At 41.6% G+C, this 25,828-nt stretch overlaps 1 protein-coding gene across 11 annotated transcripts in view; it reads left to right on the top strand.

The window, feature by feature from the left end:
• supt20 (SPT20 homolog, SAGA complex component) overlaps positions 1 to 25,828 on the top strand; it is a 119,597-nt gene that overhangs the window by 33,983 nt on the left and 59,786 nt on the right. For 10 of the 11 annotated variants that reach the window (XM_070892358.1, XM_070892368.1, XM_070892367.1 and 7 more), the window contains 7 exons: positions 3,976 to 4,092; positions 9,709 to 9,762; positions 10,075 to 10,214; positions 11,963 to 12,119; positions 12,215 to 12,271; positions 20,020 to 20,091; positions 22,645 to 22,811. In XM_070892358.1, the coding sequence (XP_070748459.1) occupies positions 3,976 to 4,092; positions 9,709 to 9,762; positions 10,075 to 10,214; positions 11,963 to 12,119; positions 12,215 to 12,271; positions 20,020 to 20,091; positions 22,645 to 22,811 (764 nt within the window). The remainder of the gene's footprint in view (positions 1 to 3,975; positions 4,093 to 9,708; positions 9,763 to 10,074; positions 10,215 to 11,962; positions 12,120 to 12,214; positions 12,272 to 20,019; positions 20,092 to 22,644; positions 22,812 to 25,828) is intronic. The other variant, XM_070892359.1, reaches the window with a different exon arrangement.

The following is a 25,828-nucleotide window of genomic DNA, read 5'->3' as shown; positions in this document are numbered from 1 at the left end:
TTTCCATGTTTCTATGATACTGGCTCAGAAGATCAAGATGTAGAATCAGTTTGGGTGGGAGATAAGAAATAATAAGGGGAAGAAGTCACTTGTGGGCGTAGTCTATAGGCCCCCTAACAGTAGCTATGCTGTTGGACAGAGTATAAATCAAGAAATAATGATGGATTGTAAGAAAGGTACGGCAATAATCGTGGGGGATTTTAATCTTCATATTGATTGAACAAATCAAATTGGCCAAGGTAGCCTTGAGGAAGGGTTCATAAGAGTGTATCCGGGATGGTTTCCTTGAACAGTATATTGTGGAACCAAACAGGGAGCAGGCTATCTTCGATCTGGTACTGTGTAATGAGACAGGATTAATACATGATCTCATCGTAATGGATCCTCTAGAAAAGAATGATTGCAGGGTTGAATTTCAAATTCAGTTGAAGAGTGAGAAAGTTGGGTCTCAAACCAGTGTCCTGATCTTAAATAAAGGCAATTACAAAGATATGAAGGCAGAGTTGGCTAAAGTGGACTGGGAAAATAGATTAAAGTATAAGACGGTTGATAAACTGGCAGACATTTAAGGAGATATTTCATAATTCTCAACAAAAATATATTCCAGTGAGAAGTAAAAAAGACTTTGAGAAGGGAGAACCATCGGTGCCTAACTAAGGCAGTAAAGGATGGTATCAAATTGAAAACAATGGCATACAATGTTGCCAAGATTAGTGGGGAGCCAGAGGATTGAGAATTTTTAAAAAACCAGCAAAGGATGATTAAAAGAATAATAGAGAGAACATGGATTATGAGAGTAAACTAGCAAGAAATATAAAAACAGTTAGTAAGAGCTTCTATCGGTATGTAAAAAGGAATAGAGTAGCTAAAGTAAATGTTGGTCCCTTAGAGGATGGGACTGGGGAATTAATAATGGGGAACAGGGAAATGGCCGAGACGTTGAACAAGTATTTTGTATTTGTCTTCACAGTAGAAGACACTAAAAACATCCCAATAGTGGATAATCATGGGGCTATAGGGAACGGGAAACGGAAAACAATCATTATCACTAAAGAAAAAATACTCAGTAAAATAATGGGACCAAAGGTGGACAATCCCCTGGACCTGATGGCCTGCATCTTAGGGTCTTAAAAGAAGCGGCTGCAGAGGTAGTGGATTGGCTGCAATCTACCAAAATTATCTGGATTCTGTAGAGGTCCCAGCAGATTGGAAATCCAAAAATGTAACGCCCCTATTTAAAAAAGGAGGGCGACAGAAAGCAGGAAGGCAGTTAGCCTAACGTCTGTCGTTGGGAAAATGCTGGAGTCCATTATTAAGGAAGCAGTAGCAGGACATTTGGAAAAGCAGAATTCAGTCAAGCAGAGGTAGCATGGTTTTGTGAAAGGGAAATCATGTTTGATAAATTTGCTGGAGTCCTTTAAGGATGTAATGAGCAGGGTGGAAAAGGGGGAACCAATGGATGTGGTGTATTTGAATTTCCAGAACGCATTCAATAAGGTGCCACATAAATAGTTACTGCATAAGATAAGAGCTCATGGGGTTGGGGCTAATATATTAGCAGGATTGAAGATTGGCTAACTAACAGAAAACAGAGTCGGGATAAATGGGTCTTTTCCCGGTTGGGAAACAGTAACTAGTGGGATGCCACAGGAATCGGTGCTGGGGCCTCAACTATTTACAATCTATATTAATGACTTGGATGAAGGGACTGAGTGTAATGTAGCCAGGTTTGCTGCTGATACAAAGATGGGTGGGAAAGCAAGTTGTGAGGAGGACACAAAGAATCTGCAAAGGGATATAGACAGGGATATAAACATTTGGCAAAGGAGTATAATGTGGGAAAGTGTGAGGTTATCCACTTTGGCAGGAAAAATAAAAAATAAAATTATTATTTAAATGGAGAGAGATTACAAAATGCTGCAGTACAGAGGGACCTGGCGGTCCTTGTGCATGAAACGCAAAAAGTTAGTATGCAGGTACAGCAAGTAATCAGGAAGGCAAATGGAATGTTGGCCTTTATTGTAAGGGGGATGGAGTATAAAAGCAGAGACAGCTGTACAGGATATTGGTGAGGCCACACCTGGAGTACTGCGTACAGTTTTGGTCTCTTTATTTAAGGGGGGATATACTTGCATTGGAGGCAGTTCAGAGAAGGTTCACTAGGTTGATTCCTGAGATGATGGGATTGACTTATGAAGAAAGGTTGGGCCTATACTCATTGAAGGTGATCTTATTGAAATGTATAAGATACTGAGAGGGCTCGACAAGGTAGAGACCAGAGAGGATGTTTCCACTCGTGGGGAATCTAGAACTAGGGGGCATAGCTTAAGGATAAGGGGTCGGCCATTTAGAACTGAGATGAGGCGAAATTTCCTCTGAGGGTCATAACTCTGGAATTCTCTGCCCCAGGGAGCTGTGGAGGCTGGGTCATTGAATATATTTAAGGTGAAGATTTTTAAACGATAAGGGAGTGAAGGGTTATGGGGAGCGGGCCAGGGAAGTGGAGCTAAGCCCAAGATCAGATCAGCCATAATCTTATTAAATGGTGGAGCAGGCTCGAGGGGCCAAATGGCCTACTCCTGCTCCTATTTCGTACATTCTTTATGGTGTTGGTGTGGCGTGGTGCCAACCTGGCGCATCATGTGGCAACCAGGATGTACAGCGTCAGGTGAAGTAAATGTGGCCATGATGAGGCCGTCCCTGGCCTCCCGGGCAGCAATGTGGTCGGGTGCTGATGCCCTGTGTCCCGTGCAGCATCAGGTGATTGCAGGGAAGGTTGTTATTGTGCTGCTGGTGTTGTGGCTCATCGTGGTCCGATTCTGAGGACCAAGGTGAGACAGTATAAATGGCACGCATGCTGATGGAATAAATGATAAATGATCTGTCAATGGTGAGAGAGGTAATGAAGTGAGACTGGTTGGAGACTTGCAGAATGCGGAATCTGTTGTGGAAATGCAGTGAGAAACAGCTTGTGGCTGAGGAAAGTGACCTCTGTTGATTGGGAGCTTTTACTGTACATTTGAAGCTGTCAAATAATCAGCTGGAGCAATGGCCACTGAACTCCTGCCACAGGCCATGAAGTTAAAGTTAAAAAGTAATGTAAAAAAGTCTGTTAAGGGTCTGGTAACCACATTATAATTTATTTAATTGGGTTGCCTGCCGCTGCCTGTCTGGTCTTGCTCAGCACTGACAGACCTGACATTGGGAAAGGCGCGTTGTAGTGGGTTCCCGACCTGCTGTCAAAAAAGACACTTTCCCACCTGACCCACCACAGATCCCGCCCGCTGACACCCCGGAAAATTCCGGCCGCCAAGCCTGAACCAGGAAGTGTAAGTTAAAATAGTTAATTCAATGCCAAATCATGTACAGAAAGTGAACTAGAGAGGGAAAGAAAGATTGGGAGTGAGATAAGAGATGAAGAAAAAACATTTTTTTAAATTGTATTTACATTTTTAAATTTGTAAAGATTTCCCAACAATAATTAAAATCTAAAAGAATGAGGCTCCACACTTGTATAAGTTAATTTTTAGTGCCAGGGAGGTTGTTTGGCAGTAATTGAGACTTATCGCGCTGTTGAAAATTCACTTAAGCTTGAATGGGAAACCTAAACTTTTTCTGCCATGTTTCGTGGGTACCTATCATGTAAGTACTGCAACTTAATGCACTTCCAAGTCTTTGAATGCTGAGTCTCTCGACAAGATTCTATTATAGTGAAGCTTCTGGTGGAACAGGGCAACTCGAAGAGCAGCTTCCTAATTTCTTGTTTAACTGCGCATATGCGGTTGCTGGAAGTTGCTGTCCAATTTACTTTTTAATAACGCAGAGCACTGATAGCTTCACTGTTATTTCTATTGCAAAATCAGTGTCAGTCATTTGAACAGACTCCTTTCAACTTTGTTTTTGACTTCAAAGTCAGCACCAATTTATTAAATCAATAGTGACCATTTTTGTTAAAAAAATGTATTTTCCTGTTAGGTGAATATTTTTCATTGTGGATGTGTCGTAGCTGAAGTACGAGATTATCGGCAATCTGGTCACGTGAAAGCGCCTACATATCAAAGCAGGCATATATTACTTCGGCCCACGATGCAGGTAATAAATTGTGTTTGCTAAAAGTTATATTCCCCCCACTCTCTTTCCCCGCCCCCCCCCCCCCCCCCTTGCACACACACACACATACCAATTACTTTTAATTAGGTCATTATTATATCTTTAATAGTCCCTGAAAACAAACTTTTAATTCTTTTCTCATGTCTTTGCTCTTCTACTCTCCAGAAGGCATTGTTTTATGCTGGGATGCCATTGAACCTCCGGTATCTTACCCAAGCAAACATTCTTAATGTGTGAACCCACAAGCTGAATTTAGGGAGCTAGGAGTTAAATTAAAAAGTAGGACCTCAAAGGTAGCAATCTCAGGATTGATACCAGTGCCACGTGCTAGTCAGAGTAGGAATAGCAGGATAGTTCAGATCAATACGTGGCTTGAGGAATGGTGCAAGGGGGAGGGATTCAAATTTCTGGGACATTGGAACCGGTTCTGGGGGAGGTGGGACCAGTACAAACCGGACGGTCTGCACCTGGGCAGGACCGGAACCAATGTCCTAGGGGAGTGGTTGCTAGTGCTATTGGGGAGGGTTTAAACTAATATGGCAGGGGGATGGGAATCTATGCAGGGAGGCAGAGGGAAGTAAAAAGGGGGAAGGAGAAAAGTAAGAGTGGAGGGCAGAGAAATCAAGGGCAAAAATCAAAAAGGGCCACATTACAACATAATTCTAAAAGGACAAAGAATGTGAAAAAAACAAGCCTGAAGGCTCTGTGTCTCAATGCGAGGAGCATTCGTAATAAGGTGGATGAATTAACTGCGCAGATAGCTGTTGACAGATATGATGTAATTGGGATTACGGAGACATGGCTCCAGGGTAACCAAGGCTGGGAACTCAACGTCCAGGGGTATTCAGTATTCAGGAAGGATAGACAGAAAGGAAAAGGAGTTGGGGTAGCGTTACTAGTTAAAGAGGAGATTAACGCAATAGTAAGGAAGGACATAGCTTGGATGATGTGGAATCTATATGGGTAGAACTGCGAAACACCAAAGGGCAGAAAACATTAGTGTGAGTTGTGTACAGACCATCAAATAGTAGTAGTGAGGTTGGGGGTGGCATCAAACAGGAAATTAGGGATGCGTGCAAAATAAAGGCACAGCAGTTATCATGGGTAACTTTAATCTACTTACAGATTGGGCTAACCAAACTGGTAGCAATACTGTGGAGGAGGATTTCCTGGGGTGTATAAGGGATGGTTTTCTAGACCAATATGTCGAGGAACCAACTAGAGAGCAGGCCACCCTAGACTGGGTCTTGTGTAATGAGAGGGGATTAATTAGCAATCTTGTCGTGCGAGGCTCTTGGGGGAAGAGTGCCCATAAAATGGTAGAATTCTTCATTAAGATGGAGAATAACACAGTTAATTCAGAGACTAGGGTCCTGAACTTAAAGAAAGGTAATTTCGATGGTATGAGACGTAAATTGGCTAGGATAGATTGGCGAATGATACTTAAAGGGTTGACGGTGGAAAGGCAATGGCAGATATTTAAAGATTACATGGATGAACTGTACATCCCGGTCTGGAGTAAAAATAAAACGGGGAAGGTGGCTCAACCGTGACTAATGAGGGAAATTAGGGATAGTGTTAAATCCAAGGAAGAGGCATATAAATTGGCCAGAAAAAGCAGCAAACCTGAGGACTGGGAGAAATTTAGAATTCAGCAGAGGAGGACTAAAGGTTTAATTAGAAAGGGGAAAATAGAGTATGAGAGTAAGCTTGCAGGGAACATAAAAACTGACTGCAAAAGCTTTTATAGATATGTGAAGAGAAAAAGATTAGTGAAGACTAATGTAGTTCCCTTGCAGTCAGAATCAGGTGAATTCATAATGAGGAACAAGGAAATGGCAGACCAATTGAACAAATACTTTGGTTCTTTCTGTCTTCACTAAGGAAGACACAAATAACCTCCTGAAAATACTAGGGGACCGAGGGTCTAGCAAGAAGGAGGAACTGAGGGAACTGAAGGAAATCCTTATTAGTCAGGAAATGGTGTTATTGAAATTGATGGGATTGAAGGCCGATAAATCCCCAGGGCCTGATAGTCTGCATCCCAGAGTACTTAAGGAAGTGGCCCTAGAAATAGTAGATGTATATTAGGTCATTTTCCAACATTCCATGGACTCTGGATCAGTTCCTATGGATTGGAAGGTCGTTAATGTAACCCCACTTTTTAAAAAAAGGAGGGAGAGAGAAAACAGGGAATTATTGACTGGTTAGCCTTACATCGGTAGTGGGGAAAATGCTGGAATCAATTATTGAAGATGTGAAAGCAGTGACAGGATTGGTCCAAGGCAGCATGGATTTATGAAAGGGAAATCATGCTTGACTAATCTTCTAGAATTTTTTGATGATATAACTAGTAGAGTGGATAAGGGAGAACCAGTGGATGTAGTGTATTTGGACTTTCAACGGGCTTTTGACAAGGTCCCACACAAGAGATTAGTGTGCAAAATTAAGGCACATGGGATTGGGGTAATGTATTGACGTGGATAGAGAACTGGTTGGCAGATAGGAAGCAAAGAGTGAGAATAAACGGGTCTTTTTCAGAATGGCAGGCAGTGACTAGTGGAGTACTGCAAGGTTCAGTGTTGAGACCCCAGCTATTTACAATATACATTAATGATTTAGACGAAGGAATTGAGTGTAATATCTCCAAGTTTGCAGATGACATTAAGCTGGGTGGCGGTGTGAGCTGCGAGGAGGATGCTAAGAGGCTGCAGGGTGACCTGGACAGGTTAGGTGAGTGAGCAAATGCATGGCAGGTGCAGTATAATGTGGATAAGTGTGAGGTTATCCACTTTGGTGGCAAAAACAGGAAGGCAGATTATTATCAGAATGGTGACAGATTAGTAAAAGGGGAGGTGCCACGAGACTTGGGTGCCATGGTACATCAGTCATTGAATGTAGGCATGCAGGTACAGCAGGCAGTTAAGAAAGCAAATGGCATGTTGGCCTTCATAGCGAGAGGATTTGAGTAAAGGAGCAGGGAGGTCTTGCTGCAGTTGTGCAGGGCCTTGGTGAGACCACAGCTTGAGTATTGTGTGCAGTTTTGGTCTGCTAATCTGAGGAAGGACATTCTTGCTATTGAGGCAGTGAAGGTTCCTCAGACTGATTCCCAGGATGGCAGGACTGACATGTGAAAAAAGACTGGGCCGACTAGGCTTATATTCACTGGAATTTAGAAGAATGCAAGGGGATCTCATGGAAGCATATAAAATTCTGATGGGATTGGAAGGTTAGATGCAGGAAAAATATTTCTAATGTTGGGGAAGTCCAGAATCAGGGGTCACAGTCTAAGGATAAGGGATAAGCCATATAGGACCGAGATGAGGAGAAACTTTTTCACCCAGAGAATTGTGAACCTATGGAAATCTCTGCCACAGAAAGTTGTTGAGTCCAGTTCGTTGGATATATTCAAAGGGGAGTTTGATGTGGCCCTTATGGCTAAAGGGATCAGGGGGTATGGAGAGAAGGCAGGAGTGGGGTACTGAAGTTGCATGATCAGCCATGATCATACTGAATGGTGGTGCAGGCTCGAAGGGACGAATGGCCTTCTCCTGCACCTATTTTCTATGTTTCTATCTATGTTTCCAAGAGTGTTCAGGAGCTATTTCAGGAGTTACAACTAAGGATGATATTCTCATCTAACTTTGTGTATACACTTTCCTGCAGACGTTATAGGATAATCAGAAATGGGAACCTTGACTGATTTTTCTCTTTCTTCCCTTCCCTGCCCTCTGGAAACCAGAAATCTAAGGCTAATTATTGAGCCCCATCATTACTCAGCCATGATGAGATAAGTTGTGGTAGTTCCTGTTCTGCCCCGTAAGTTTTAAAATAGCATAATTTTAAGGTCGTAAAATAATCTGTGGTTTAAATGTTGTTCTGAAACTGATTATTTCTTGAACTTGATTCTACATCCAGTTCAACGTTTATGCTATGTGTAGGGATTTCCAGAACTTTGAATATTATTTGTTCATTGCAGTCACAGAACATCATGCAGATGTAAGATGTTGCTAACCGAATGAAATAAAGTCACCAACAGAAATTTAAGATAATGACATACTGGCCCTGAAGTAGCATTCGGAGCCGTAGCTAAGGAGTACACCGCTGACCTCCGAATGAAATGCGTACTTAACCTTATGCAAGGACCCTTTTGAAAACTTGCATTGTTTCGCTGCGGAGTTGTGCACAGCGTAGTGGCCCACGGATCCCAGGGGCGCACATCATGTGCATAAGCATAGCTGCAATCACATGGGGCAGTGTGCCAATCAGGAAACAGAAATCTCTGATCTCCGTTGCCTGACATCAATCACATTTTAAATTAAATGGTGTGAATATGGATTTGAAAGGTATTGATGACTTATCACTCCCACTGTAAATAATAGTAATCATTATAACATTCACGCTAAACTGGCACGGAATATTTTTCGTAAAATAAACACAAATCTCTTTCCGAAGTTCTGTGCAGTTTTACTTAGTGAAATGAATAAAAACAATTATTCAAAGCGAGGTAGGCAAATAAATATTAGGCAGCAAATCTTGTTTCAACAATATCCATTTAACTTTATTATGCAAAAAGTCTGGTGGCTGGGAATAATTTACAGTCCGAGTGACGGACAGCAGAGTGAGAACAATACAAAGTATTGGCAGTGTTGCTCCTCATATCACTTGATTAAAGACACTCAATTATGGCAGTGAACAGTGTCGCAATTATGTTCCTTAATCGTATTCAGGAGGCTTAATTGCCTTAACGATGTTTCATTAAATGAATTTGGGTATTATAGTCGACAGCTTTCATAGTTTTCATACACAGTTTTCAAATTAACATAATATTAGACAATGTCATGGAAATTGTTTTAATAATCATATTTAGGTGCACCAAGGCTTTGTAATCTAATGCTCAGAAACCTTTGGCCTCGGGGTAGTGAATCGTTCTGTGTCGGCTGCTGTGCTATTTCTTTGTGGCATGGATAATTATGTTTCCTGAAAAGTTTACAGGTTCTGATAAATCTTTTGATGATAAGTGGAGCAGAAAATATTCTTCCCAGGTCTACCAAGTTTAGCCTCATCTAAGGCATATGGTTGGGGACTGAGGACAAACAGTTATGTTGAATATTAAACTGGAATGGACAACTGTTACTTTGCCCCCCCCCCCCTCTTTCCCCTAACGCTGGGCAGTTAGTGGGCAATTAGTCCAACGCTGTGCCAGCCGTGAGGATTTCACAGTCTCAGCGGATGATCTGTCTATTTGGAACTTGACGGATCGCAAATTTGGGATTTAGCGCATACGTGAACCAGTAAACAGTTACAAAAGTGATATGACGGCGTAATATAAGAGTATGCTGTCATACTGACCGCACATTCTGCCCCTCTGTATTTTTCTCAAACCAAACTGTAGGTCTAAGTCAGCAAAAGCTTAAACAATTTATTTTAATGTAGTTAACTTTATATAAGGTGATTGTGACAGTTAATTATATGATTATCGTACTTTCTTTCCTATAGGTTATAATATTATGCTCGACTTGCCTGCCTGATGCTCATCTTGAACTTGTACAATTTCCCAACCTGTAAATATTCTCCCATTTATATTTTTTTCTGCAGACTTTGATTTGTGACGTACATGCAATAACAAGTGACAACCACAAATGGACACAGGTAAATTTAACAGCAACCAACTCATGGGGTTGCTGTGTCATGGTGGATCTATTTAATAGAAATGTTAATTTTGTAAACTTGAATATGTACTTATCGTTGCTGAAGGCAGTGGAGTAAAATCGCTAAGCAATTTCTAAGATTTTTTTTTCAGGTAAAAAGGGCACACTTGTTCAATATATGATAACCAGGAACCTTTTAAAACTCTATTTGACCCCTTTACTGAACATTTGATCACCCAAATTGATATTTACTGTGTTATTTGTTTGGTTAAAAACAGTAAAGTTTTGTCTTTTGACCTTTTTCATGATACAGGATGATAAGCTAGTCCTTGAAAGCCAGCTGGTGCTCCATACGGCAGAGCCTCTTTGCCTAGACCCTTCCTTCACTGTAACATGCACAACCAACAGACTTCTTTATAACAAACAAAAGATGAACACTCGACCAATGAAAAGGTGGGTGTTGGATAAATATTATGCGGTAAAATTTTGTTTCGATACGCTACTGCTGGCCAATGCCTCTTTCTCTCCTTATTAAAACTGATGGACTATGAAAGTATATTTTTTAAACTCAGCACTATTTGAAATAACTTTTGTAATCATTCTACTTAGGACTTGAGATGTATCCAATGTTTTAAATAAATAGATGTGTATTTTTATTTTATGATCATCCACGATCAACCCAAATCCAAAAAAGTTGTATGTTTGCGCGAGATGGTCAAAGAGACAGATGAACAAGTTTTCCTGCTGCTGAAAATTTGTGCAAATTCATGTTTCTGTCCATACACTAATCTGTTATAAGTCGTAAGTTACGTGGCATTTTAGCACTTCCTTGGCTTCCCATGATGTGAACTTTGAAGAAGAAGAATGAGTCTAGTGTTGGCTGAGACTAGGATTTGTCCCTGTTATTACTCTGGATTAGGAAAATCTGGAGTAAAAATAAAAAAGGGAAGGTGGCTCAACCGTGGTTATCAAGGGAAATCAGGGATAGTATTAAAGCCAAGGAAGTGGCATACAAATTGGCCAGAAATAGCAGCCAACCCGGGGACTGGGAGAAATTTAGAACTCAGCAGAGGAGGACAAAGGGTTTGATTAGGGCAGGGAAAATAGAGTATGAGAGGAAGCTTGCAGAGGAAGTCCAGAACCAGGGGTCACAGTCTAAGGATAAGGGGTAAGCCATTTAGGACCGAGATGAGGAGAAACTTCTTCACCCAGAGAGTGGTGAACCTGTGGAATTCTCTACCACAGAAAGTTGTTGAGGCCAATTCACTAAATATATTCAAAAAGGAGTTAGATGTAGTCTTTACTACTAGGGGGATCAAGGGGTATGGTGAGAAAGCAGGAATGGGGTACTGAAGTTGCATGAACTCATTGAATGGCGGTGCAGGCGCGAAGGGCCGAATGGCCTACTCCTGCACCTATTTTCTATGTTTCTATAGGAGCTGCATGCTACTGGACAAGCCATGAATTTTATGAGTTCTCCCACTTCCAGTTTCTACAGCCCACTTTTATTCACTCTGCTCCTATTCAATCCAGAATTAAGGAAATAGATTTTGAATTTATCGTGTTCAGGTTGAACCTCCCTTATCCGAAACTTCCTTATCCGGAACCACCCCTTGTTCGGAACCATTCCCGGCCGCCGGGTGGCGCATGCACACAATGCGGTCAGTCAAAATCCTCAAACTATCAATGAAAAAAAAACTTGCCCATTTACACTTACAGACCCACAATAAATTTACCCCAAATCCTCGAAAAATATCAATATAAAATAAATTTACCCGAATTCGGAGTCGACGCCTCGGGGCCCGATGGCCCTCCGACACCTCGGGGCCCGACGGCCTGCCAACACCACACTGATGGAAGTTCCAATAAAAATTGTTCAGAAAATGTTTTCAAAGACTTACCTTTTTAATATTTCGGGATCAGCTAACCATTCTATAAATCTTGAGAATATCCTAACTCTAGATCTCTAGAATAGTTTGGTCTCCAATGTGAGTTGAGACTGTCTGACTGACGGTTATTCCAGCAAATCGGCGCGCGCACACTGAAAACACGTGACCTCCCCTTATCCGGAAATATCCCTCATTCGGAACAAGCTAGGTCCCAAGGTTTCTGGATAAGGGAGCCTGTATTATGTTTTGAGCTCTGTTTACTGGTTATTAATTTGGATTATTTTAATTGTCCATTCTCGCTTTCTTCAATAGGTGTATGAAACGGTACTCTCGGCCAGCATTGAACAAACAGCAGGAGATAGGCCAATTCACACCACCACCTCATCTCAAACTGTTTGATTATTTACAAAAAAGAAAGGAAAGAAGGCCAGCACCAACCATTGACCTTAAAATTTCAAGAGCTGGAAATGTATGTTCCTTTTCATTTTTCAAAAACAAATGTTTATGTTTTATTTTCTATTGCACACAGTTCTAACAGGATTTTTTTCCCCCCTTTTTTGGAAGTGCGTTGATATGTGGAAGCAGAATCCTTGCCAGCTCACTGTGCCATCTGAAATTGATGTAAGTTTGCTTTCTTTGGAGTCCATCCAGAATGCTGTGTGATTATTCCCCAGAAATTGCTGAAAACGAGTTCACGGCACCTGCCATTATTGGTGTGTTTAAAAAAAAAACCCAGTGGTTTGAGCTACGCCATGAGTTCCGATACGCCAAAAATTGCTGGACGATTTGCCGTTAGCCTTGACAAAACTGAAAAAAATTACCATCTCGCCATGAGCCTCTCCATTGTGTACCATTAAATTGCTGGATTTGTGCTATTAATACGAGTTAATCTCACTGCAGCCATTTTAGGGCTGGTAATTCATGTTGTAAGAACCTTGTTAATGGCAAGATTTGTGGTCCTGACATGCCACTCAAGAGGCCCAGAAAGGGAACAGAAACTCCGGCAGGTAGAAAATTGTTCTTGGAGGTTTAAAAAAAAATATATATATATTTTACTTTCTATCTCTTTATTTCTCTCTCATAGAAACATAGAAAATAGGTGCAGGAGTAGGCCATTCGGCCCTTCGAGACTGCACCACCATTCAATAAGATCAAGGCTGATCATTCACCTCAGTACCCCTTTCCTGTTTTCTCTCCATACCCCTTGATACCTTTAGCCGTAAGGGCCATATCTAACTTCCTCTTGAATATATCCAATGAACTGGTATTAACAACTCTCTGCGGTAGGGAATTCCACAGGTTAACAACTCTGAGTGAAGAAGTTTCTCCTCATCTCAGTCCTAAATGACTTACCCCTTATCCTTGGACAATGTCCCCTGGTTCTGGATTTCCCCAACATTGGGAACATTCTTCCTGCATCTAACCTGTCCAGTCCCGTCAGAATTTTACATGTTTCTATGAGATCCCCTCTCATCCTTCTAAACTCCAGTGAATACAGGCCCAGTCGATCCAGTCTCTCCTCATATGTCAGTCCTTCCATCCCGGGAATCAGTCTGGTGAACCTTCGCTGTATTCACTCAATAGCAAGAACGTCCTTCCTCAGATTAGGAGACCAAAACTCAACACAATATTCCAGGTGAGGCCTCACTAAAGCCCTGTACAACTGCAGTAAGACCTCCCTGCTCCAATACTCAAATCCCCTGGCTATGAAGGCCAACATACCATTTGCCTTTTTCACCGCCTGCTGTACCTGCATGCCAACTTTCAATGACTGATGAACCATGACACCCACGTCTCGTTACACCTCCCCTTTTCCTAATCTGCCGCCTTTCAGATAATATTCTGCCTTCGTGTTTTTGCCCCCAAAAAGGATAACCTCACATTTATCCACATTATACTGCATCTGCCACTCATTTGCCCACTCACCTAACCTGTCCAAGTCACCCTGCAGCCTTTTAGCGTCCTCCTCATAGCTCACACTGCCACCCAGCTTCGTGTCATCTGCAAACTTGGAAATATTACACTCAATTCCCTCATCCAAATCATTAATGTGAATTGTAAATGGCTGGGGTCCCAGTACTGAGCCCTGCGGCACCCTACTAGTCACTGCCTGCCATTCTGAAAAGAACCCGTTTATCCTGACTCTCTGCTTCCTGTCTGCCAACCAGTTCTCTATCCACGTCAGTACATTACCCCCAATACCATGTGCTTTAATTTTGCACACCAATCTCTTGTGTGGGACCTTGTCAAAAGCCTTTTGAAAGTCCAAATACACCACATCCACTGGTTCTCCCTTATCCACTCTACTAGTTACATCCTCAAAAAATTCTAGAAGATTTGTCAAGCAGGATTTCCCTTTCATAAATCCATGCTGACTTGGACCGATCCCGTCATTGCTTTCCAAATGTGTTGCTATTTCATCTTTAATAATTGTTTCCAACATTTTCCCCACTACTGATGTCAGGCTAACCGGTCTATAATTACCCGCCTTCTCTCTCCCTCCCTTCCTAAAAAGTGATGTTACATTAGCTACCCTCCAGTCCATAGGAACCGATCCAGAGTCGATAGACTGTTGGAAAATGATCACCAATGCATCCACTATTTCTATGGCTACTTCCTTAAGTACTCTGGGATGCAGACTATCAGGCCCTGGGGATTTATCAGCCTTCAATCGCATCAATTTCCCTAACACAATTTCCCGCCTAATAAGGATTTCCTTTGGTTTCTCCTTCTCACTAGACCCTCGGTCCCTTAGTATTTCCGGAAGGTTATTTGTGTCTTCCTTCATGAAGACAGAACCAAAGTATTTGTTCAATTGGTCCGCCATTTCTTTGTTCCCCATTATTAATTCACCTGAATCTGACTGCAAGGGACCTTTGTCTTCACTAATCTTTTTCTCTTCACATATCTATAGAAGCTTTTGCAGTCAGTTTTTATGTTCACAGCAGGCTTCCTCTCATACTCTATTTTCCCCCTCCTAATTAAACCCTATGTCCTCCTTTGCTGAATTCTAAATTTCTCCCAGTCCTCAGGTTTGCTGCTTTTTCTGGCCAATTTATGTGCCTCTTCCTTGGATTTAACACTATCCTTAATTTCCCTTGTTTGCCACGGTTGAGCCACCTTCCCCATTTTATTTTTACTCCAGAGTGGGATGTACAATTGTTGAAGTTCATCCATGTGATCTTTAAATGTTTGCCATTGCCCATCCACCGTCAACCCTTTAAGTATCACTTGCCAGTCTATTTTAGCCAATTCATGTCTCATACCATCGAAGTTACCTTCCCTTAAGTTCAGGACCCAAGTCTCTGAATTAACTGTGTCACTCTCCATCTTAATAAAGAATTCTACCATATTATGGTCACTCTTTCCCAAGGGGCCTCGCACAACAAGATTGCTAATTAGTCCTTTCTCATTTCACATCACCCAGTCTAGGATGGCCAGCCCTCTAGTTGTCTCCTCGACATATTGGTCTAGAAAACCATCCCTAATACACTCCAGGAAATCCTCCTCCACTGCATTGCTACCAGTTTGGTTAGCCCAATCAATATGTAGATTAAAGTCGCCCATGATAACTGCTGTACCTTTATTGCACGCATCCCTAATTTCTTGTTTGATGTTGTCCCCAAACTCACTACTACTGTTTGGTGGTCTGTACACAACTCCCACTAGCGTTTTCTGCCCTTTGGTATTCCGTAGCTCCACCCATACCGATTCCACATCATCCAAGCTAATGTCCTTCCTTACTATTGCATTAATTTCCTCTTTAACCAACAACGCCACCCCACCTCCTTTTCCTTTCTGTCTATCCTTCCTAAATGCTGAATACCCTTGGATGTTGAGTTCCCAGCCTTGGTCACCCTGGAGCCATGTCTCCGTGATGCCAATTACATCATATCCGTTAACTGCTGTCTGCGCAGTTAATTTGTCCACCTTATTGCGAATACTCCTCGCATTGAGGCACAGAGCTTTCAGGCTTGTCTTTTTAACACCCTTTGCCCCTTTAGAAATTTGCTGTAATGTGGCCCTTTTTGCTTTTTGCCTTGGGTTTCTCTTATCTCCACTTTTACTTTTCCTCTTTCTATCTTTTGCTTCTGTCCCCATTCTACTTTCCTCTGTCTCCCTGCATAGACTCCCATCCTCCTGCCATATTAGTTTAACCCCTCCCCAACAGCACTAGCAAACACTTCCCGCTCGGACATTGGTTCCAGTCCTGCCCAGGTGCAGACCATCCGGTTTGTACTGGTCCCACCTCCCCCAGAACTGGTTCCAATGTCCCAGGAATTTGAATCCCTCCCTTCTGTACCACTCCTCAAGCCACATATTCATCTGCGCTATCCTGCGATTCCTACTCTGACTAACACTCTTAATGCAATCTCTCTCTCTCTTTATCTTTCTGTTTCTAATTTGGCTCTAATTCACCCTATTTGCTTCACCATCGTTCACTCTGTTTCTTTCTTATCCTTAAATTTCAATGGTTAAGGAGATACGACGTTCATGAGATTTCAGATGCCCTGTTGACGTCGCCATGCCATTATCAATTCGCATTTCCAGCAATTTGCGCTGCATAAGTAATACGAAATAATGGGTGATATAAACAATCCAATTCACAGTGCTTGCCGCAAGATGTGCCACTCCAGCAATTTGTGGGCCATTATATTGAAAACATGCATGGAAGTTTAAAGCTGTGAAAGAGGTTACAGTTTAAAGGTTTTATATTATTAACACTTACAAAATGTGTTTAAATTTCTAATTGAGAATATTGTAATAGTAGAAATGCAAGGAGTAGGTGGGTACAGTCTCCACCATTTACACCATCCCTGATTATATCGGGCAGATGGCACTATCTAATTTCCCATTACCATTGGCATCAATTACAAAGGCGTGCCTAAACAGTGTTAAGCATGCTGACTATTTTGGGCAGTTCAAGCAGCTGTTTGTACCTTGTTTATGTGCGATTATCTGTCATCAAGTGCTAACCTCCCATACATAGCTTCTCGAACTTCTGCCTCTGCTGTGAGCCCTTCTTGTCAACTTGCTGAACTAGATACATTCCAGTTCTCTTTTAAAATTAAAATGACATTTAAGATGAGAAAGTGGACTTGGCCCATTTAACTCACCCTCCTACAGACACCTTCCGTCCACCCCTGCCACAGTCTGACTGCCTCTTAAACGGTTGATGAGGAAGAGCTGATTGAGTTGTGAAAGGAACAATTTCCCATTTGGATCATTACTACGGTGTGTTTATTGTCATTTAGCGTATTTTCACATCGCCGAGAGCTTGCAGAAATCAAGCACAGGCAGCAGAAAGAGCGTGCGGCAAACCTGTCCCACCCACCCTTTCCCTCAATGACTATCTGTCCCACCTGTGACAGGGACTGTGGTTCTCGTATTGGACTGTTCACCCACCTAAGGACTCATTCTAAGAGTGGAAGCAAGTCTTCCTCGATTCCAAGAGACTGCCTATGAAGATGATGATTTTCACATCAATAACCAAGCATTGTCACTAAACATTGAATAGGGGCTCAGCGGGAAGGGAGTGAAGGGGCATCTTTCTCATGAGAATGTAGAGTCTGTGTATACGAGGTATTGAATGATGGCACTGTAAATGTACACAACAGGAAATGGAGAAACGTGCTTTTAAAAAAAAATTTGGCAACACCGGTCACCACATATATCGGGCAAATTGCATTGACACCAACGTGACCGAATAAGTCGTGGGGACTATTACCAGGTTCATTAAATAAACTGAAAATGAGAAGGTAGGTATAATGCCAGTGTGTCCCAGGCCACCGAGGAACTTGGGTAGAGAGGTAGTCAAAGCGGGTCATTTGGGCCGAAAAGGGCGTGGGGAGCAAAATAATGACACCAAGGACTGGATTTTGATCAGCCTTTCTACTGCGTTTTTTGGCGGTTTTTCTCTTTTCCGGTGGTAATTTCATCAAAATGTTCCGCTGGCGGTTTCAAAATACTGCTGGGGAGTGGACCGCTGGCGTGCAACACTGAAACAAACGCTTCCGCCCGAGTTTGGTGGCAGCGGTGATCGTAATTGAGGGGGAGAAAAACGCTGATGAGAAACTCGCCGGAGAAGCCCTTCGATCAGCGGTCAGCATGAAACCCTGCAAAAAAGGGTATGTGAAAGTTTAAAAAAAATTATTTTGCAGCGATTCACTGGAAAAGGGTCCTGTGAATGTGTTCCGATTTTTTTTTTTTTTTAAATATTTTTTGTGTTTTCCCCCCTCCCTAGGCCCAACTCATAGCCTCAGACTAAATTGAACTAAATATGACTAAATTTGACCAGGATTGCGTTTTCTGCTGAGAATCCATGTAGAATACCGATTTTTCCTGCCGGGTGGATTTTAATTCCATTTTTTGATCTTAATTGAATAATCATAGTGGTTTTTTGCATGGTAATCCGGTGGTGGCGGTTTTTGATCAAAATCCAGCCCTAAGAGTTCACCTGAAGTCAGGAATCTGAGCGTGATTCAGCCTCAAAGAGGAATGAATGGACAGAAAATTACATGATATGATTTTATATATAGTTGTGGAATTCTGTAATACTTAAGAACATGAGAAATAGGAGCAGGAGTAGGCCATTTCGCCCCTCGAGCCTGCTCCGGCATTCAATGAGATCATGGCTGATTTACCCTAACTCCACTTGCCTGCACTATCCCCATATCCTTTGATTCTCTTATCGATCTCTGTCTTGAAAATACCCAATGAGTGCGCTTCCACAGCCCTCTGGGGTAGAGAATTCCAAAGATTCACAACCCTCTGAGTGAAGAAATTTCTCCTCATCTCAGTCCTAAATGGCCGACCCCTTATTCTGAGACTGTGACCCCTGGTACTAATCTTCCCAGCCAGGGGGAACATCCTCCCTGCATCTACCCTGTCAAGCCCTGAAAGAATTTTGTATGTTTCAATGAGATCACCTCTCATTCTTTTAAACTCTAAAGAATATAGGCCTAGGGCCGGATTTTCAGCAGGTTTGCGACTGGGTTTTCGCCGCGATTTGACCCTCCGCGGCGAAAACTCGGTCGCAAAGCCCGGACGGGACCCTCAGTTACCTGTTTGCGGCGGCGCTTCCAAGTACCACCGAGGAGAGGTGTGCCGACATGCTGATTGTGTTTCCATCTGAGTTTCGGCACTCTCCCGACCCGTACGCCGCACCCAGAACACCAACAGGCCAAACCTATCGGTGCAGCCCTGCCAGCAGCGGTAAGTACGAAAACCTGCAAAAAAGATAAGTTAAAGTTTTTATTTTTAAATTTTTTTTGCAGCAATTAGATAGTTACGGGTCTTGTAAATGTTTTTGGAATTTTTTTTTCTTTTTTCCTCCCTCCCAAGGCCTCTCTCGCAGCGCTCCCGGCCCCGGATTAAAGTTGCCGAAACTCGCGTTTTGCGCTGCGAATGCTTCTGCAATGCCTCCCTTACTGATGCGCAGATGTAAAAGCCGAAAGATTGGCCTAAAAACGGTAGCGCAGCGAAAACGGTAAGTTTCACGTATCGCTACCGTTTTCGCCGAAAATTCGCCCCTTTGTCTACTCCATGTCTCATCATAGGACAATCCCCCCATCCCAGGAATCAGTCTGTCGAATCTTCGTTGCTCACCCTTTATGGCAAGTATATCCTTCCTTAGGTAATTATATCAAAACTGTACACAATACTCCAGATGCGGTCTCACCAGGGTCCTATATAATTGCAGTAAGACGTCTTTACTCTTATACTCAAATCCTCTTGTAATAAAGGCCAACTTACCATTTGCTTTATTAATTGATTGCTGTACCTGCATGTTAACTTTCAGTGATTTGTGTACAAGGACACCCAGGTCCCTCTGAACGGCAACATTTCCCAATCTCTCAACATTTTAAAAATTACTCTGCTTTTCTATTTTTCCCACCAAAGTGGATAACGTCACATTTCTCCACATTATATTCCATTTGCACTCCATTCCATTTAATATAAACAATAGTCTTTTATTTTCTGTAATTGTGATAAACATGTTCTGTTCAGTTTTGCAGGCTTCTTAAGGCTTCAGCCTTTACGTGTTTCAGAATTTGACGGCTGTTTGCGGCCCCCAAATCCAGCCTTTAAGTAGATGTCTGGGAAATTTGTGTAATTGTTATTTACTGCGTTAAAGGTGCTATATAAATACTCGTTGTTAACTTGCATTCAGTTTTTAGATTCTCTGCTTTAGCATCTCTGAATACAATTTTTTAAGTGAATTTTAAAGGATAGATTTTTATATTAATTTTGCGGTGGCAGTGGGAGAGTGACTCATTTAAGGGTTTCATAGTGTGAAGCTTACAAAGTGAAAAGCTCTTCTGTTTTCTGTTCATTAATTTTGGTTTCAAATTTGGCACTTGCTCTAGGTGGAAAAGTATGCAAAGGTGGAAAAAGCTAGCAAATCTGATGACTTGCAAACAGCTGTCTGGCCAACCCATGTAAGTACCTCCTGTTCTTTGGCTGGTTTCTTCATATATCTTGTGGGGCTTGTTCAGACACCATCGAGCTTACTTCCAATTGCAGTGATTTATTACATTGGGAATATGGGACAAAATTGACATGCCTACTTCCAATTCAGCTATGAGGATTTTTTGAAAGTGAACATGTTCAAAATTGAAATAATTTTAAATGTATTCATCTGTTTGAATATATACTAATTAATTCTTCATCACAAAAATGAAACCGAAATTACAAATTTGAAGCAAATAAGCAGTATAAGATTGAGTTGTTTATAAGCACATGATTGCTCTGTATGGTTGATTGCTAATGTACATTATAACAAATAATTACTTCTGAAAATATATATTTGATCAACTTTAATGGTTTGTCGAATGGGATGCTAGACTAGACTCAAAATCTAGACATGTTGCTTGATCTACAATCTTGGTTACTTGTAGATAAACTTCCTTTAGTAAATTGTTTGGAATTAATTGTGTTGGGGAACTATTTTGAGTTTCTCTGGCTTAAATAGATGATTCTGTTCAAATGGAGTGCATTTTATTGTAACATGAATATTGCCTATCAAGATAATACTGCAAATTTACAGCATTATCATATTTAAAAGGGTGTATTACAGTAACTGGATGTTATTGTTAGTAATGGTCAAATGACCAAAAATTGTACAAGCTCTTAGTATCATAGGATGATGTTGGGTGTATACTTGTAATTCTGTCCCTAAATACTCCTAGTCTACCATTTTTATGGAGGGGATTGCAACAATGAGCACTTTTATTCTTATTCCTCAGATTATTGTGATTAGCAAGAGTTCAGTAGAGCTTGTAAGGCCGGGAGAATGTGTTCAGCCTCAGTATTGGGTCAAATATACTGAAAGATTTACTTACTGTATTTTGGATTTAATTTACATAATTTTAAGTGTTCAATACTAGAAAGTGTTTAGTAACTGTTTAAACTTATTTATTTGGTGTCTTACCTGTGAATTGGTAATAGGTTCATTAATTGGTTGCATAAATGATATGATTGGCTGTTTTTTTTTCCTGCGGTAGTTCAGCCATGTCAATTAACATGGTATAAATTTGTTTTAATTAGTCGAGCAACAAGAGATTAGCAAGAATTCAACCTCGAGGTGCATTTGCATTCAAATTATATTTGAAGGATTAAATCACTAAGTTTGATTTTATTCTTAGTTTCAAGAGAAAACACTTCAGTTTAACATGGGGACAGCTGAAGCCGAGATTGTGCAGCACCTGTCTGAGGTCTTTGATATGCTGTGCATCTGTCAACCAAATGAACTTCTTGCACTTGAGCTCAAGATTTCTGAACTTGAAGAGCAGTTTTGGACAGTTCATCCATACCGAAGGTTGAAGGGTTCCTGGAATGCACATTCCAGGAGGTGGTCATCCTACAGGCAGGGGGAGTTAGTAAGGAAAGGAATTGGATGACTTTCGGAGTAGGAATGTTGAATTAACAAACCGGTATTATCAGTATTGGTTACCTGTGATAATGGCAGTAACTTGGAGAACTGCAACAATAAGCAAAAATGTGGCACTGTGGATAAGTAGTTACCAAAAGGGAAGTTGAAGTGCAGAAGAAATGTCAAGGGAATTCCATTGTCAGGAGAACAAATGTGTACTTTTATAGCTGTATAATAAGAATTCTATATAATGTCTACCTCTCAGATTCTAGGGAACATAGGTGCAAAAGATTTTCCAATGAGAAAGGAAACAATCGTAGTTCATGTCAGATCCAATTACAGAAGGGAATAGAATTGAGATCCTGCAAAAGGAGTTAGCAGAAATTAGGAGACAGATTAAAGAACAGGACCTGATGGGTAATAATCTCCAGATTACACCTGCTAGTCAATGTGGGAATAGCAGGATAAGGGAGGTTAAATGCATGCCTTGACAGATGGTATTGGAGGGAATAATTCAGATTCTTGGAGCATTGGGACCAGTTATTGAACAAGATTGGCCCTTTACTGGGTGGCTTCACACTTGCACAAGGCTGGGACCAATGTCCTTGCTGGGAGAGTTGCTGGTGCTATGGGAGTGGGTTTAAATTAACATGGCAAGTGGAGAGAATAAACAAGCTAATGAAGAAGAAATGAAAGCAAAAAAAATTAACAATAGAGAAGATATTTTTTACAGTTTAGAAAGATATGCTAGAACAACAGTACATTAATTGGATGATTTTATCTATCCCAAGATAGACTGGGATAAAGGATATTTAGGTGGTCAGAGTGAGGAACAGCTTTTTAAGAATTTATCCTGATTGCGTCCTCAATTTCTGGCCCAACAGGTAAGAATTGTTTATTGAAATGAAATAGGGCAGACAATTAAATGAGAGTAGGAGAACAATTGGGAAATAGTGACCATAACTCGAGAGGAGTGATACTTGGTACTCGGTGTTGGTAGAAGAACAAGAGATTTAACCACTGATAAAATTTATATTCACATCTAGTCTTTTGCTTTATTGTGTAATATGTAATGAAGTCATTAAGAAGAAGGTGATGTTTAATTATTGAATCTTTCCAGGAAGCAAATGATGAATACGTTTTTGAGTGGGAAGGGACCGATCAAGTTCTTGCCTCCAAATTAACAATTTATCAGCCATCAGATGACCCCCTCTTTTATGGTAAGATACTAATGACGAAGGACGCCAAACCAGAGGAAGAAAACGAACACATGGTTACTCACATCCCGTAAGTAGAAGTTTGTTGTACAAGCAGGATTAGGAAATGAATAGGACTGGGACTGAATTGCAAAGCTGTGTGAATGCAAAATAAATGTATTGGAGTGAACCTTTTGGGCCCCAAGTTTAAAACCACTGGCCCAAAGATGTAGCTTCACTAATGAACATTGTCTTTATATTATTGAAAGAAATTTCAGGGACTGTCTTTCATGTGTTCCCCATCAACCAAATCATGAAATTAGAGCTTGTACATCTTCTATAGAGCCATCTGCTAAAGATAATTGCAGTACATAGATGGCGGAAGGCATTGTACAACACAGATGAGCTGAAATATTATACTATAGCAACAATCTCAATCTAACTTCTCTGATTCATAAAATTCTAATTGTGCCAATTAGCTACAAGTTGGACAAGATAGGTGGAACTTTGATATTCTATATATAAATCTGTCTATATCTATAATGTATTAGTAGTCTTGTATGTATTTCCTCCAAGTGTCACACCTACTTCCTGTAACATTTACCCCATATACTTTGTTGATAATACCACTGATATAAAACAGTATATCTTCTGACTCTGGAGCATGCACGATGCTGAGAATGACGTGATTAGCACATTTAGCGAGTTGGTCTCACCGCAGGCAAAGGGTCCACAGCCAGATAGTAAATGGGTGACCAACAGGAAGAGCAGTGGAAGGAAGGTAGTTCAGGGGTCATTTGTGGTTATCCCCCTGCAAAACAGATACACCGCTTTGGGTGTTGTTGAGGGGGATGACTCATCAGGGGAGGGCAGAAGCAGCCAAGTTCATGGCACTGTGGGTGGCTCTGCTGCACAGGGGGGCAGGAAAAAGAGTGGAAGAGTGATAGTGATAGGGAATTCAATTGTAAGGGGAATAGATAGGCGTTTCTGCGGCCGCAACTGAGAATCCAGGATGGTATGTTGCCTCCCTGGTGCAAGGGTAAAGGATGTCTCAGAGTGGGTGCAGGATATTCTGAAAAGGGAGGGTGAACAGCCAGTTGTCATGGTACATATAGGTACCAACGATATAGGTAAAAAACGGGATGAGGTCCTACGACACGAATTTAGGGAGCTTCAGCTCAATTAAAAAGTAGGTGTTCAAAAGTAATAATCTCAGGATTGCTACCAGTGCCAAGTGCAAGTCAGAGTAGGAATCGCAGGATAGCTCAGATGAATACGTGGCTTGAGGAGTGGTGCAGAAGGGAGGGATTCAAATTCCTGGTGCATTGGAACCGGTTCTGGGGGAGGTGGGACCAGTACAAACCGGACGGTCTACACCTGGGCAGGACCGGAACCAATGTCCTAGGGGGAATGTTTGCTAGTGCTGTTGGGGAGGAGTTAAACTAATATGGCAGGAGAACGGGAACCTATGCAGGGAGGCAGAGGGAAATAAAAGGGAGATAGAGGCAAAAGATAGAAAGGAGAATATTAAAAGTGGAGGGAATCCCAAGGCAAAAAACAAAAAGGGCCACATTACAGCAAAATTTTAAAGGGGCAAGGTGTGTTAAAAAGACAAGCCTGAAGGCTCTGTGCCTCAATGCGAGGAGTATTCGGAATAAGGTGGACGAATTAACTGCGCAGATAGCAGTTAATGGATATGATGTAATTGGCATCACAGAGACATGGCTCCAGGTTGACCAAGGCTGGGAACTCAACACCAGGGTTATTCAACATTTAGGAAGGATCTACAGAGAGGAAAAGGAGGCGGGGTGGTGTTGCTGGTTAAAGAGGAAATTAATGCAATATAAGGAAGGACATTGGCTTGAATGATGTGGAATCAGTATAGGTGGAGCTGCGGAATACCAAAGGGCAGAAAACGCTGGTGGGAGTTGTGTACAGGCCACCAAATAGTAGCAGTGAGATTGGGGACAGCATCAAACAAGAAATAAGGGATGTGTGCAATAAAGGTACAGCAGTTATCATGGGTGACTTTAATTTATATATAGATTGGGCTAACCAAACTGATAGCAATGCGGTAGAGGAGGATTTCCTGGAGTGTATTAGGGATGGTTTTCTTGACCAATATGTAGAGGAATCAACTAGAGAGCTGGCCATCCAAGACTGGGTAATGTGTAATGAGAAGGGACTAATTGGCAATCTTGTTGTGGCAGGCCTTTTGGGGAAGAGTGACCATAATATGGTAGAATTCTTTATTAAGATGGAGAGTGACACAGTTAATTCAGAGACTAGAGTCCTAAACTTAAGGAAAGCTAACTTGGACGGCATGAGGCGTGAATTGGCTAGAATAGACTGGCAAATGATACTTAAAGGGTTGACGGTGGATAGGCAATGGCAAACATTTAAAGATCACATGGATGAACTTCAACTGTTGAACATCCCTGTCTGGAGTAAAAATAAAACAAGGAAGGTGGCTCATCCGTGGCTAACAAGGGAAATTAAGGATAGTGTTAGATCCAAGGAAGAGGCATATAAATTGGCCAGAAAAAGCAACAAACCTGAGGACTGAGAAATTTAGAATTCAGCAGAGGAGGACAAAGGGTTTAATTAGGAGGGGGAAAATAGAGTATGAGAGGAAGCTTGCTGGGAACATAAAAACTGACTGCAAAAGCTTCTATAGATATGTGAAGAGAAAAAGATTAGTCAAGACAAACATAGGTCCCTTGCAGTCGGACTCAGGTGAATTAATAATGGGGAACAAAGAAATGGCAGACCAATTGAACAAATACTTTGGTTCTGTCTTCACGAAGGAAGACACAAATGACCTTCCGGATGTACTAGGAGACCGAGGGTCTAGTGAGAAGGAGGAACTGAAGGATTTCCTTATTAGGCGGGAAATTGTGTTGGTGAAATTGATGGGATTGAAGGCCGACAAATCCCCGGGGCCTGATTGTCTGCATCCCAGAATACTTAAGGAAGTGGCCCTAGAAATAGTGGATGCATTGGTGATCATTTTCCAACACCCTATTGACTCTGGATCAGTTCCTATGGACTGGAGGGTAGCAAATGTAACGCCACTTTTTAAAAAAGGAGGGAGAGAGAAAACGGGAA

The sequence above is a fragment of the Pristiophorus japonicus genome, chromosome 10 (assembly GCF_044704955.1).
Source record: "Pristiophorus japonicus isolate sPriJap1 chromosome 10, sPriJap1.hap1, whole genome shotgun sequence".
NCBI classification, from domain to species: domain Eukaryota; kingdom Metazoa; phylum Chordata; class Chondrichthyes; family Pristiophoridae; genus Pristiophorus; species Pristiophorus japonicus.
This window is presented reverse-complemented; position numbering and strand designations above follow the sequence as displayed.